At 45.9% G+C, this 15572-nt stretch overlaps 1 protein-coding gene across 3 annotated transcripts in view; it reads left to right on the top strand.

The window, feature by feature from the left end:
* SLC35C2 (solute carrier family 35 member C2) overlaps window positions 1–14715 on the top strand; it is a 46134-nt gene extending 31419 nt beyond the window's left edge. For all 3 annotated transcript variants that reach the window (XM_040434600.1, XM_040434601.1, XM_040434602.1), the window contains one exon: window positions 13540–14715. In XM_040434600.1, coding sequence (XP_040290534.1) covers window positions 13540–13616 — 77 coding nt within the window. In that variant the 3' untranslated portion in view covers window positions 13617–14715. The remainder of the gene's footprint in view (window positions 1–13539) is intronic.
* The last annotated feature ends 857 nt before the right edge of the window (window positions 14716–15572 follow it).

The following is a 15572-nucleotide window of genomic DNA, read 5'->3' on the forward strand; positions in this document are numbered from 1 at the left end:
CCGAAACGCGTTTGGTGAAGAGACCCCCAGAGTAATCATAAGAAGGATATGCTGGAATTATAAAGGCTGCGCTGTACTCAAAATCAATTGAGGATTCCGTGACTTACTAAGCCCTGACATGCCGGCGGCTACAAGCGCAAAACACGAGGATACAAAGTATCGTGACGCAGGTCAGCCGACGTGGGGAAAGGAACTTTGAGTCCCAGGGCTTGCCGGCTCTAAGCTACTACGGAGCGGTAGCCAGAGGACCCCAAAGACACGGGAAAGAAAGCCACAGCATTATACAGCTACGACAGGAGCACTCAAGAGCGCTTTGGATGACAAGTTTACCAACAAAAAGAACCGCATTGCACAGTGAGTAAAAGCGGGACGCCGCGAATATACTCACCCAAGTAAATTATTCTAACCGCAGCATTCTTATTCTCCTTAAAAGGATTAGTATTGTGGACTCCATATGACATTGCGAGGTTATTATCTATGGTTATAAGACCACTATTAGCCAACAGCCGGGATTCCCTCATTTATTGATTTATATGGACTGATCACCCCCCATTTTTAGTTCTGTTACGGCTGGATATATCCATTTTATACTTATAGTGTTGAATGCTTAGTTGTTTTAGTGTGTTATCTATCCTATTTTAATCCAATTAATGGTTTTATTATGACTATGCGTTTATATACCAATTGATTATATTATAAATATGTACAAATAAAGTGTATGATTCTACATAAGCGAGAGTGCCCAGTATTTTTTATCTTTATTTATTCAATTGTTAGAGGAAGGGCGGATCCTCTTTACTGGCAGCACCTCCTCCTGATTTTTCTTCAGTCCTGTGCGTCTCACAAACCTTTTTTATGTCTTGATAATTGTCCGAATGACCAATTGAACTGTATATACCCAACTTTATGCCTTCTGAAGGATTTTTCTTTACTTTGTGTTTGTAATTTAAAAAAAAAAAGTTTAATAAAAATTATGATTCAAAAAAGTAATGAATTTAATTACTAAAAATGAGAAGAATGGAGTTAATAAAATCTACTCCAGCTCAACTAGCTAATTAATCTAACGAGTTCATCCCAATAATAAATACACAATATTGATAAATTAATATTTATTCTACAATTAGATTTATCATGATCCTCATCTATTTCACTATTTTAATATCATCATGTACAGTTTGATTTTATCAGGTATATGATTGTAAATGTAAATCAATTATAAAAATAATGGTCAATTATGATCATGATTGTGGCATAAAATTTATAATCCTGATTGATATACTATCTGTTATGAGCTGTAATGCTATAATAATTATAGTAAATTAATTCATACAGTTAATGGTTAGTTATAATCATGAGCAATATAAAATAATGAGGTGAATGATCATGATCTTAATAATTAGATATGTAGGAATAAAATAAAGTAATCGTGGAGATGAGAATAATATATGCGGTACATAAAATTGTAGTCATCAGCATCCTTGGATTCATTGCTAGAAGCGGAGGAAAAAAGCAAAGTCCTGTGACATGCGCAGTACCGGCCGAGCAGTGCAGAAATATTTATAAGTCGGCGCGCATGCGCGAAACTCCGTTAGAGACGAGGCGGCCGTACTGATCCTAACACGAGCAGGTGATCGAGTGACGTACTGGTGAGGGAATGGCTAATTATCGCTAACCTTATACCTCCCTTAGCTTTCCATAAGTAATTGAGCCTCGCATATTGGATCCCTGAGTATTGACATTACTTACCAATGTAATAAAAGGTGGTCCCCGCCCCAAAAAACATACCTGCCCGATCCCCTGAAGACGCCAGTTTTCCGGCGAAACATGTCGGGAAGCAGCAAACGTGTTTGTGTTTTAAGCACAGTAGTTGGGCACAGACAGCCCGCATCAAGATCATACTATATAGGTAAAGACTAGGAAACAAGTTAGTTATGTAGCCAGTGAAGGAGCGCAACTAGCTGGCTACAGTGTTTCTCATTTAATAAGCTGCAAGAGAGTAAAAAATAGCATCTGAATTAGGCCTCTATCACACGAGCTAGTTTTCTGCACGGGTGCAATACGTGGCGTGAAGACATAGCACCCGCACTGAATCCTGACCCATTCATTTCAATGGGTCTGTGTAAATGAGCGTTTTTCTCGCCCATATTCATTGGGGGACACAGGAACCGTGGGTATAGCTATGTCCTCTAGGAGGCGTTGACACTAGTAAAAGCTGTTAGCTCCTCCCCTGGCAGCTATATCCCCTCCAGCCTGGAGAGAGAGCTTCAGTTTTTTCTAGTGTCAATAGGAGGCAAGACCTCCCTGCTCTGCAGGGATCTCCTGAAGATTTTTTATTTTAGTTTATTTTTTCCCTTCTTTTTCAGATGGGAAAACAGTGGACGCCTCACCTCCCTGTTCTCCCGGGGTCGAGTTGCGCCAGTGCTGGTCACTGCTGCCTCCCCCACAGGAGACAAGGTGGACCAGGGCAGCCTCGCTCCCTGCATCCCGCCAGCCAAGGGGTCACCCCTCCAAGTCCCTCTTCCAGCATCCTGCCACTATGGTGCCAGTAGCTGAAGGGGTGACCCTGCTGGACCAGAGGAAGGGTGAAGATGGCAGCAGAAGAGGATGAAGATGAGGTGAGTACACAGAACTAGGTAAGTATGTTTTAACCCTCTGGGTTGGTCTCCCCCCTCCCTCCCTCTTGGTGGCAATAGTCTCAAACAGACAAGGCTTCAGCATAGCGCCATTCCCAGCTCCCTTCATTCCCTACTGGGTCCGGAGCGCAGTAATTGTGGTGTGTACCTGGCTATGAACTGTCGGTGCTCCGACCGCGTCTTATTGCATGCAGAGAGCGCAGTGCAGCTCCCGCTCCCCGACAGGAAGCTCTTCCTGAGGCCGCATCTACCATCCTCCACCCCTTCGGGAGCGGACGCCGGGCGCGTCGCTCCGGAGGGGGTTAAACGCCCCGCGATATTTGCCCGGCCCGCTCTCTGTCCGCCCGGCCCGCGGGGTGGAGCCCCGTCCTTGACGGGTGGGCGCATTTCGCAGGTGGCGCTGCACTGCTGGTCTGTAGTTTCGGCCGATGCAAGGGCTAGCGATGCCCTAAACGGCCATGCGCAAAGGGCTTGGATCGCCGCTTGGCCTGACTAGGCTCAAACTTCGTCCCCTTGTAGGGGAGAGGGGGGGGGGGGGTGCACACTGGCGCGAATTCTTCCCGCCCTACTTCCCCCTCCTCCAAAAGCATGCTGAGCTCCGCCCCCGGTCCACACCAAGGTGGCGATTGAGGAGGATGTGGCCTTAACCCTTCCCCAGCCACCTCTTTAGGCCGGCATATCTAGGAATCTCCTAGTGCAAGGTTAGTAAGTGGAGGAATTTAAGCCCTTCCTGCCTCTTGTGCCTAGAGGCCGGCTTCTTAGTTTAAAAAAAAAAAAAAGTTTAAATGTGCGTTGATACTGCCCCCCTCATCACCGCAGGACCACCCGGTCTGTGTGGTACCAGGCTGGGCCCGTGTCCTATAGTGGACAAAGGAGGACATCTCATAGTTCCCAATCCGCCCTCCTGGGTCATTGGTTGATTTTCCTCCACCTGCGCAGATCCAGGGAGGACAGCTGCAGTATTCCCAATCCACCCTCCGGGTCGTGTGGTTGATAGTTCTCCGGCACAGGACCTCTGGATTACCAATCCGCCCTCCGGGGCCGTTTTTGGTTGATATATTCTCCAGCACAGGACCTCTGGATGATAATTCTTCAGCGCACTCCAGTACAGGACCTCTGGATTCCCAATCCGTCCTCCGGGGCCGTTTGGTTGATAATTCTCCACCAGCGCAATCCGGGGCAGAACCTCTGGATTCCCAATCTGTCCTCCAGGGCCTTTTGGTTGATAATTCTCCACCAGCGCAATCTGGGGCAGAACCTCTGGAAGTTCCCAATCCGTCCTCCGGGGCCGTTTGGTTGATAATTCTCCAGCGCACTCCAGTATAGGACCTCTGGTTCCCAATCCGTCCTCCGGGGCTGTTTTGGTTGATAATTCTCCACCTGCACGATCCAGTGGAGAACCTCTGGAAGTTCCCACTCCACCCTTCGGGTTGTTTGGTTGATAAGCTCCACCTACGCAATCCGGTGGATGGACCTTTTAGATTCCTACTCCACCCTCTGGGTCGTTGGTTGATATATCCCCACCAGTGTGGCCTACTCTGCCACGGGCAGTTTTCTGTGAGGTAGAACTGCACACAAGCGAGCCAGAGCAGAACATTTCTCCTCGGTCTCCTGCACACCCCCAAGGGTCCCGCTCAGATGCGCCCTTCCATCCCTGGAGAGGGGATCAGTGATTTGGTCTCTATCTCGACTCCCTCGCAATCTTCCGAGATTGCGTCCACAGTAGCCAGCAGTTCTTGTGGTTTGCATTACCCCCTTTCATAAGGTGGAGTATTTGCACCATTGCTGCATACCATACCTACTTTAGGCATTATAACTGCTAGAGAGCTGTTGTCAGTGACCCCCGGAGGCGTTTCCCCTTCCAGAGGGGACAGAATTACTTTTCCACTAGGTAGTCTCGTTATGGCATTATCACCATTTCGGTGGTTACCGTAGGCATTACCTCTTCCTTAGGTGGAGTAATTGCATATCGCATATGCGTGCCCTTCCATAAACGGCGTAATCTCTCTACCGTTGCATTCAGTTCCTGCTGTATGCATGACCACTTCTGCTAGCAGTACTCCTTGTATGCATTACCCCTTCCATAGGGAGTAATTGCACTACTACGGTTACAGTAATTGCCTTATATACAGGATCTTCTCAAAAAATTAGCATATTGTGATAAAGTTCATTATTTTCTGTAATGTACTGATAAACATTAGACTTTCATATATTTTAGATTCATTACACACAACTGAAGTAGTTCAAGCCTTTTCTTGTTTTAATATTGATGATTTTGGCATACAGCTCATGAAAACCCCAAATTCCTATCTCAAAAAATTAGCATATTTCATCCGACCAATAAAAGAAAAGTGTTTTTAATACAAAAAAAGTCAACCTTCAAATAATTAAGTTCAGTTATGCACTCAATACTTGGTCGGGAATCCTTTTGCAGAAATGACTGCTTCAATGCGGCGTGGCATGGAGGCAATCAGCCTGTGGCACTGCTGAGGTGTTATGGAGGCCCAGGATGCTTCGATAGCGGCCTTAAGCTCATCCAGAGTGTTGGGTCTTGCGTCTCTCAACTTTCTCTTCCCATTTCTGCAAAAGGATTCCCAACCAAGTATTGAGTGCATAACTGAACTTAATTATTTGAAGGTTGACTTTTTTTGTATTAAAAACACTTTTCTTTTATTGGTCGGATGAAATATGCTAATTTTTTGAGATAGGAATTTTGGGTTTTCATGAGCTGTATGCCAAAATCAACAATATTAAAACAAGAAAAGGCTTGAACTACTTCAGTTGTGTGTAATGAATCTAAAATATATGAAAGTCTAATGTTTATCAGTACATTACAGAAAATAATGAACTTTATCACAATATGCTAATTTTTTGAGAAGATCCTGTATTGTCCCCTGCAGTTGGTGGACTAAGTACAATTACACTGTTTTTAGTGCCGGACGTATGCATCCCCCCTTCAGTAAGTGGCGGCATTGCATCTCCACTGGGTTCTGTTCCTGCCGTATGCATTTGCCTTCTCCCATCACCGTGCTTCCTCTTGCATTCCCCTTCCACTAGTGGTCCGCTTACAGGGGAATACCTAAGCATCTTGTGCTGCAGTTGAACTTCGCCACGGCTCTCGATGCCTTAGCTTCTTTCACAGTGGGGCGTGGCAACAGCCGATACCCGCGGGTGCTGCTGCTCTGCATCTGTGTTGTATGGGTGCCGCCGGGGGATACAGTAGCTGTTTCCACATGGGCTCCTTATCTTTCGGTGCTGTTCTGGTGCATAGTTGTGACATCCTCTGTCTTCTCAGAGGGGTTGCCTAGCAACACTTATGTGTCAAGTCGAGGGTTCACTGACTCTGTAGTCCCCCTCAGCTGGGGGTTCTACCCTTACACTAGCATTGCTGTTGCTCCTGTTCAGAGCCTTTCCGAGGTAAGTGTTTAAGGCTAACTCTACTTAACTGGGACAGTATAGTGTCATGACTTCTACGGGATAGCCTTCCCCCCCCCCCCCCCCTTCTCGGGGAGTGGTATTTGCGTTACCACTGCATGCTATGGTTCTTATTGCTCAGCTCCTTCGTCAGGTGGTGGATTCCGCTAGCGATACAGTTGTGGCTCCCCTTGCTTGACTTCCTCCTATGGCGGAGTTTTGGCGCAGTCATTAAACGCCTGTTGTATACGCATTTGCACGGAGTGTTCCTTTGTGGCCTTCTATTTCAGAGTTCCGGCCCCGGCTGGTGGGTTGTGGCGCACTCCACATCTTTCCTTCTATGGGTTAATCCTTCCCACTGGTCCTGGGTGTGCTACTTGTTTCTGCATTACTTTCCTTAAGACATGACTAATGTCTAGGTCATGTCAGCCCTCTGGTGGTCATACTTTCCACCGCCTATTCCGTGGGTAGGCTACGAGACTCCCCACACCAGACAGAGCGGATTTGCTGTCACATCTTGCCATGTTGATAGACGTTCCATTCCTGGACCGGAACACCCTTCTGTTTCTTCTTCCTCCTCGGACAAAATGGCTACAGGCCTCTCCCTTCTGTATTCCGGGACTGCGGAAGGTGTTCGAGGCGATCTGTCTGCGTTAGGGTCTCCCGGACGTGGACTGGTTGGCCTCAAGTCTGACTCGGAAGCTTCCCACCTTTCTCTCCTGAGCAGGAAGTCCGGAAGCTTGCGGCGTGGGCGCCCTGATTTCCCTTTGGCAGGGGCTCCCTCCTTTACGTTTCCCCCTCCTCTCCTGCCCAGAGTTCTGCGGAAGATCAGGATGGAGGGTATTCAGACTATCCTAGTCACCCTGGGGATTGGCCGTCACACGTGGTATGCCGACCTCGTTCTCCTTCTAGGAGATGTTTCTGGTCACTGCCGCTCAGAGATGGCCTTCTGTCGCAGAGTCCAGTCTTCCATTGGTATTTCAGGTCTTTTCGTTCGCCGGCGGATGTCATCCGCAAGCCTGCATCGTCCAGGGGGTGGAGGTCCTTCCTGGGGTTGTGTGGAAGCTGAGATGTCCGCCACTTCGTTTTTTCTCTCCCCACGATCCTGTCCCTTCTACAATCAGGGTTGGACCTTGGTCTGGCCTTAGTTCTTGAAGGGTCAGGTGTTGGCGCTTCTATTCTTTCCAGCAGCCTCTGGTCCCCCCTGGGGCTGGTAAGGACCGTTCTTCAGGGAGTGTCACATACGGTTCCTCCGTACTGTCTTCCTTTACCGTCTTGGGACCTGGATTTAGTCCTCTCAACGCTCCAGGTTTTTTCCTGGAGCCCTGGCGGGAGATTCTCTCCTACTCCTGTCCTGGAAGGTAGTTTTTTCTGGTCGCTGTCACTTCCATTAGATGGTGTCTGAGTTGGCAGCGCTCTCTGCGGAGAACTTTTGCTGGTTATTGATAGGGACAAGGTGGTTCACCGGCCTGTCCCTTCCTTTCTTCCAAAGGTGGTCTCTGACTTCCATTTTAACAAGAAACTTGTCCTTCCCTCACTGTGCTCATCTCTTTCACACCCTAAGGGAAAGGAGTTACACCATTTGGACGTTGTCAGAGCTCTGGAGCTCTATTTAGTAGCCTCCGGTTCCTTCCGCCGTCCGGATCCCCTTTTTGTCATTCCGGAGGGTCCTCGAAAGGGGTGCGTGGCCTCCAAGGAGGCAATCCTCCTAGTTTCGGTCTGCAAGTGCTGAACCATACGCACCCGGAGCAGGGTTCTGCCCTTAGGTGTCACGGCTCACTCCACTAGAGCGGTGGGCGCTTCTTGGGCTCGGAGGAATCGCGCTTCGGCTGCACAGTTGTGTAAGGCGGCTACTGGTCCCCCTTACACACATTAAAAAAATTTTACCAGGTGCATACGTATGCATCGGCGGACGCTGCCCTGGGCCGCGTGGTCTTGCAGGCGTCAGTTTTCTTAGATGCCAGCAGGGACGTTTGCTTCCATGGGTCTGTGGTTTTTCCCTCCCCGTGGACTGCTTTTGGACGTCCCACGGTTCCTGTGTCCCCCAATGAATATGGGTGAGAAAAGGAGATTTTTGTACAACTTACCAGTAAAATCTTTCTCGCTCTTCATTGGGGGACACAGCACCCACCCAGTATTGTTGTTCGGTCACAGTTGTGACAGTTGCTGGTTTGAACCCTGTTGGGTCCTTCGGCATGGTCGGTGTTCCATGTTTTTTCTTGGTTGGCTTGCTTCTCCTACTGCGTGTTCACAAACTGAAGCTCTCTCTCCAGACTGGAGGGGGTATAGCTGCCAGGGGAGGAGTTAACAGCTTTTACTAGTGTCAACGCCTCCTAGAGGACATAGCTATACCCACGGTTCCTGTGTCCTCCCAATGAAGAGCGAGAAAGAGATTTTGCTGGTAAGTTATACAAAAATCTCCTTTTTTTTCACGCATCAGTTCTCCGTTGAGTGAAAAACACAGCATTTTCTATATTCTGCGTTTTTCACCCAGCCCTGGCCCCATAGAAGTGAATGGGGCTTCAGACAAAAACACATTGCATCCGGAAGCAGGTGCAGATGCGATGCGTTTTTCACTGATGGTTGCTAAGAGATGTTGTTTGTAAACCTTCAGTTATTATCACGCGTGTGAAAAACGCATTAAAACGCATTGCACCCGCATGGAAAAAATGGTGCGAGTTTAAATGAATGCATCCGTACCTAATCCGTCACGTGTGAAAGAGGCCTTAACATCTCAGTTACTAGATGAAATATGGGGCAAAAGTCTGCCAACTGCTGAGATTTTTAATTAGTCTAACTTGATGTGTTGAGTTAACTTATTTTAAGTTGCTTTTAAAAATATATGTCTTTAGTTATTAGAGGAGTGCTATGGAGGTCACAGTCAAGGGGGCAGGTAGGGTGGCCATTTAGGCCACCCTCAAAAGACGGACTTAAAAACCCCTCCAGGTCCAGTTAAGCCACGCCCCCGATTCGGTAAGGCCACGTGCCCTCCCACTCTGTAGCTGACTGGGATTGAAAAAATGAAGGTAAAAATCAACTTCTGTTAGCTGCAGGTGATCGAGGGAGGGTGACTTTCTCCCTGCAGCTCACGCTCAGACAGCACAGTGCTGCTATCTGAGGGTGAGCTGTTCAAAAGAACATCCCTGTGTCCGTCCAGGCCCTGTGGTGGACGGAGGACAGGGAGTCTGAAAGTCGGACTGTCTGGCCTAAAACCGGACCTCTGGCCACCCTAAGGGCAGGCTGCTATGGAGGTCACAGTTAAGGAGACGCTCCTCTGTGGAGGTCAGTGTTAAGGGGCAGATTGCTGTAGAGGCCACTGTTAAGGGGGCTGGGTGTTGTGGAAATCACTGTTAAGGAGACGAGTTACTGTGGAGGTCACTAATAAAAGGATGGCCGCTGTGGAGGTCACTGTTAAGGGGGAAGGATGCTGTGGAGGTCTCTGTTAAGGGGTCACAAAATGGTGGAGGTCACAGTTAAGGGGACGGTCTGCTATGGAGATCAGTGTTAAGGGGCAGATTGCTGTAGAGACCACTGTTAAGAGGGCGGGTTATTGTGGAAATCACTGTTAAGGAGACTGGGTACTGTGGAGGTCACTAATAAAGGGACAGGCACTGTGGTGGTCACTGTTAAGAGAGGAGTGGACTGTGGAGGCCACTATTAAAGGGGCAGCGGGGTACTGTGAGGTCACTGTTAAGGGAGCGGGGTACTGGGGCAGTCACTGTTAAAGGGGCAGTCGCTGTGAAGGTCTCTGTTAAGGGGGCTGGGAATGGTGGAGGTCACAGTTAAGAGGACTGTAACCTATGGTCAATGTTAAGGGGCGGGTGCTATAGAGATCAATGTTAAGAGGGCGGGCCCCTGTTGAGGTTACTGTCAAGGGGGTGGGGTACTGTGGAACTCAGTGTTAAAGGGGCAGGCTGCTGTGAAGGTCAAAGTTAAGGGGGTGGGCTGCTGTGAAGGTCCCATTTTATGGAGACGGGGCACTGTGTGGGGGAAGGGGGTACTGTAGATGTCACTGTTATGGGGGATACTGTCTATCTTTTAACGACACACAGAAACAAAAGTTCATTTATTTCAGTAATGCAACTTAAAAGGTGAAACTAATATATGAGAGACTCATTACATGCAAGGCGAGATATTTCAAGCCTTTGTTATATTTGGATGATTATGACTTACAGCTTATGAAAACCCCAAATTCACAATCTCAGAAAATTAGAATATTGTGAAAGGGTTCAATATTCTAGGCTCAAAGTGTCACACTTTAGTCAGCTAATTAATCCATAACACCTGCAAAGGGTCCCCGAGCCTTTAAATTGCCTCTCAGTCTGGTTCAGTAGGAATCACAATCATGGGAAAGACTGCTGACCTGACAGTTGTGCAGAAAACCATCATTGACACCCTCCATAAGGAGGGAAAGCCCCAAAAGAAGTTGGATGTTCCCAAAGTTCTGTATCAAAGCACATTAATAGAACGTTATGTGGAAGGGACAAGTGTGGAAGAAAAAGTTGCACAAGCAGCAGGGATGACCGCAGCCTGGAGAGGATTGTCAGGAAAAGGCCATTCAAAAGTGTTGAGGACTTTTACAAGGAGTGGACTGAGGCTCGAGTTCATCCAGAGCCACCACACACACAGACTGATCCTGGACATGGGCTTTAACTGTTGTATTCCTGTTGTCAAGCCTCTCCTGAATAACAAACAACGTCAGAAGCGTCTTACCTGAGCTAAAGAAAAAAAGAACTGGTCTGTTGCTCAGTGGTCCAAAGTCCTCTTTTCTGATGAGAGCAACTCATTTGCATCTCATTTGGAAACCAAGGACCCAGAGTCTGGAGGAAGAATGGAGAGGCACACAATGCAAAATGCTTGAAGTCCAGTGTAAAGTTTCCACAGTCTGTGTTGATTTGGGGAGCAATGTCATCTGCAGGTGTTGGTCCACTGTGCTTCATAAAGTCCAGAGTCAATGCAGCCGTCTACCAGGAGATTTTGGAGCACTTCATGCTTGCTTCCGCAGACTAACTTTATGGAGATGGGGACTTCATTTTCCAGCAGGACTTGGCACCTGCCCACACTGCCAAAAGTACCAAAACATTCAATAATCATGGGATTACTGTGCTTGATTGGCCAGGAAACTCGCCTGACCTGAACCCCATAGAGAAGGATGACAGACATGAGAACGATCAATGCAGAAGAGCTGAAAGCTGCTATTGTAGCATCCTGGTCTTCCATAACACCTCAGCAGTGTCATAGGCTGATAGCATCCATGCCACGCCGCATTGAGACAGTAATTGATGCTAAAGGGGCCCAAACCAAGTACTAAGTACATATGCATGATTATACTATTCAGAGGTCCTACATTTTTCTATTTAACATCCTTTTATATTGATCTCATGTAATATTTTAATTTTCTGAGATTGTGAATTTGGGGTTTTCATAAGCTGTAAGCCATAATCATCCAAATTATAACAAATAAAGGCTTGAAATATCTCGCTTTGCATGTAATAAGTCTATCTCATATATTATCTCATATATTAGTTTCACCTTTTAAGTTGCATTACTGAAATAAATGAACTTTTGCATGATATTCTAATTTTTCAAGTTTCACCTGTGTGTGTGTGTGTGTGTGTGTGTGTGTGTATGTATGTATCTATGTATATATAATATTTATATTGTGGGGATTCGCTCTGGTAGTTAGGACTAGTAGATGCAGTACAGAGGCAAAGTATACAGTTCCTGAATCAAACAGTGGTGTTTATTCACACATTGGTGTATAACAAAATGCAGATAAGCTGTATCACAAAACACAGGTGGCTTGGTGTTTCTTCACACACAAGGAAAGTCCATAAACCATAAAAGTCACCTTTTTCTCCTTGGTGTTGATTCACACCCTGTTAGCAGTTCAGCCTCATCAAGTCCATAGGCGCCCTGTTCGCCTTTAGAGTGGCCTGAGTCCTCCAGCCCGGCTCAAACCTCAAATCTCACCACAGCCCTCAGTTCACAGCACACAGACTCCTGAGCTCCACTGTCAGAGGGAGGTAAATCCACCACACCTGGCAGTGCTGGCTGGTTTTTATTCCTGGCAAAACCCAGCCTGGAACATGGGGAGTAGTCGCCCACCCAGCACTTTGACTACTCCCAGTAATAGCTGTCCCAGATCACCTATGACAGCCATGCTAAATCTCAAGGTGTCAGTTAGCAATAGCTGCTGCTGACACATAAAATACCGGCTCTTACTTCACTGAGGCCAGGAACCTCGGTGACACATACCTTCTATCCACGATGATTCCAGGTAACTTCTTACTAATAAATATATATATATATATATATATATATATATATATATATATATATATATATATATATATATATATATATATATTATATATTTCTCAAAAAGTTAGGGATATTTGGCTTGTGGGTGAAACTTCAGGATAAACCTAAAATGCACTCTAACCTTTACAGGTGAACTTAATTTGACTTTCTCTAAACTTTTGAATGCACTTGTTCAACTGTCCAGTGTTTCAGTACTTTTTGCACAACTTGCTGTTCTCTAACAAGGAGCTTAACAGTATTTAAACAGTCCTCCTCATCATGCTGTTTACATTTTGACATCGTGAGACCAAGACGACACCTAAAAATTGATCAACAATACCTCGCCATTGTGAGGCTTCAAGCAGGATGTTCTCAGACGGCTGCCAGCGATGTTGGAGACGTCAAGGAGAGCGCTATGCATCAGCCACTGTTGTCACCAGAGTCGCCTTTGGTTGTGTGGGGGGGGGGTTTACAATGTGGGCAGATGTGTCTAGTCAATACAGAACTGCCCTACACTTTGTAAATGGTACAGCGACAAGCCCATACTATTTGAATAGCATCATTTATCCAGTCATTGTGCCTCTGCATAAACAACACAGACCTAATTTCATCTTCATGGACGACAGACAATCCATGCTCATTGAGGTCGTATCATTAGGGAACGAGTGCTGGAGACTGGGGACCTCAAATGTAGTGGCCTGCACTTTCTCCAGACCTGAATCCCATTGAAAACCTATGGGATCAGCTGAGTTGCCATGTAGAGGCTCGTAACCCTGTACCCCAGAACCTCAAGGACCTGAAGGCCTCCCTTCAACAAGAGTGGGATGCCATGCCTCAGCAGACAATAAGTCGACTTGAGAACAGCAGTAGACGTCGTTGTGCTTGATGCTCAAGGCCACATGACAAGTCATTGAGACATTGACATTTTGTGTGGGGGTATAGCCACCACTGTTGTTGAGATGAGGAAATCACCATTGCTGCTGCTTCTTAAATGCCCTACTTTCATGAAATAATATCACTGTGTAGTGGGAACTTTTTACGTTTTCCATAAACTTTACCCAAAAGCCAAATATCCCTAACTTTTTGTGAGATATATTTATTTAAGATAATATAATATTATATACATAGGTCTAATCGTTTAAATACATAGGTCTAATTGTTTTCTTTCTATTGCGATAAATTCACACAGAACACAGAGTGTCTCTGAGCACAGACATGGAGCTTCTACTCAGAGGAGGTGAAGATGAAGAGGATGAGGATACGTGACTGCCAGACTAATACAAGACGTGTTCCTTAGATCTGGAGCTACAAGTCTAGACACATTTAAAAAAATGTGGCTCTTCTCAAGCACAGTACGAACGCTGTGCTGCATTCACCCACATATGATGAGACGTGAACTATATGGTATCCCTCTGAAAGAATGGCGGCTGAGACTGGGATGTTTACTTGTACATTGCTTGTCTCTCTGCGCTTCGTCCCTTTTCATGTGTGGGCCCTGCTACCTACCTCTGCCACATACATTTCCTCCAATCCTATTTATTTGGTTTACACTGATCCCCCTCCTAAGTGTTGGAGTTAGCATTAGTGGAGCATTATGTCTCATTTTTTGGTGAAGACTAGACAGCTGCCTGTGGTGATGGGTGGTGTCTCCTGGGATCGGTCACTGCCATATTTGCAGGAATAAAATGAGATGAACAGGGATAACATGTGGAGAGGTAAATGTGCCTGGCGTGTAAACCAGAAGAGTTCCTGTTCAACAGTTTGCATATAGAATCAATCTACATAAAAGGTTCAGTAATTGGGTTGCATTACATACTTTGTATTGAGTTACCATATTTTCCGCTCTATATGGCGCAGTTTTTCAACCAAAGATGGGGAAAAAATGGCAGTGCATCTTATAGGGTGAATACTAATGAGTGCTTCCATTATGGAAGTGCTCATTAGTACAGTAGGACCGGGGAGCGGTGAATACAGCGCTTTTTGTGCTGACTCTGTACTCGCTGTTCCCTGGTCTTCTTCTGCCGGCTCTGCACACTGACCTGCACACAGTGTGAGGACATAGACGTGCTCTGTGACCTCACGCTGTGTGATGTTGGGTCACAGCCCGGCATGGAGAGTTCTGGATCTCAGGAGTGTTGGTGGCACCCGGAGTTTGAGAGCTGAGTTTTTATGTTTTGTTTTCTGTCTGATCTGAGGTCCGATTAGGGGTCTGAGCTGAAGACAAATTTTTTTTTTTTTTCTTATTTTCCTTTTCTAAAACGTGGGTGCGTCCTATAGGGCGAAAAAAATGGTACATCCTGTTAAGTAGTCCAGAGCTGTATTTACAATTTTACTGGGTTCTCTATTAAACTGGTTTTAATTGTTTACTTTGTTGATTTCCAATCTGAGACATTAAGTCTATCCTGAGCAGTTATTGTAAGCTGGCCAAAATGAGTTGACAATCTTGTTCACTGTTTCCAGTAGTAACAAACAGAATTATGATTGCAGCTCTGGAGTATAGTACAAGCTGTAACTCAGGATCAGTGCAACATGAGTAAAGCCCTTTATTTACAAAGTTTCTTAAAGGCTATGGACGCCTTTTGTGGGCATTTTTTTTATAATAAAAAATAAATAAATCAGCCCCTTTCTCTGTACAGCCTTGGGTTTCTCTAGTACCAGGCTCTGTATTTATGCTATTTCTTGCCCGGGTACTCAGCTAAAGGTTCCTTATTTCTGATCTCCTGATCTCATAAACACTCATTATAGCTTATTGGTAATTCTTATCTTAATGATAATATGACTTAAATAAGTGTTTTCAGAGATAAAGGATATGCATAGCCCTCAGATGCCGGCTCAGAGTGAAAGTAAAAGTAAGATGCTCACAGCTAGATTAAAACTTAACCCTTTTATTGACAAAACCTTCAGAAATTTTTTTAATAAAGACCAAAAAATTATTTTAGCCTAAAATGAGTAAAATGGAATCCTCAAAAAATCGCCCCTCAAGGTGTTCATAGACTTCAAATTTTTAAGTAAATTTAATTGTGTATTTATACAATTATGTTAACTGTAAATGTCATGTTCAGAGGCATTGGGAGGTACTGTTTCTTCTTGTGGAGACGTTTTGTAGGTCATGCAGGGCTCCATGGGTAAAGGGATATGCAGATAAACTCTCTTCCAAAGAAAAGCAATCTGTCTCTGTATTGCCACCTAGTGGAGGTAGCCATTTACTACTCTACTGTCTGA

Source organism: Bufo bufo, chromosome 6, assembly GCF_905171765.1.
Source record: "Bufo bufo chromosome 6, aBufBuf1.1, whole genome shotgun sequence".
NCBI lineage: Eukaryota > Metazoa > Chordata > Amphibia > Anura > Bufonidae > Bufo > Bufo bufo.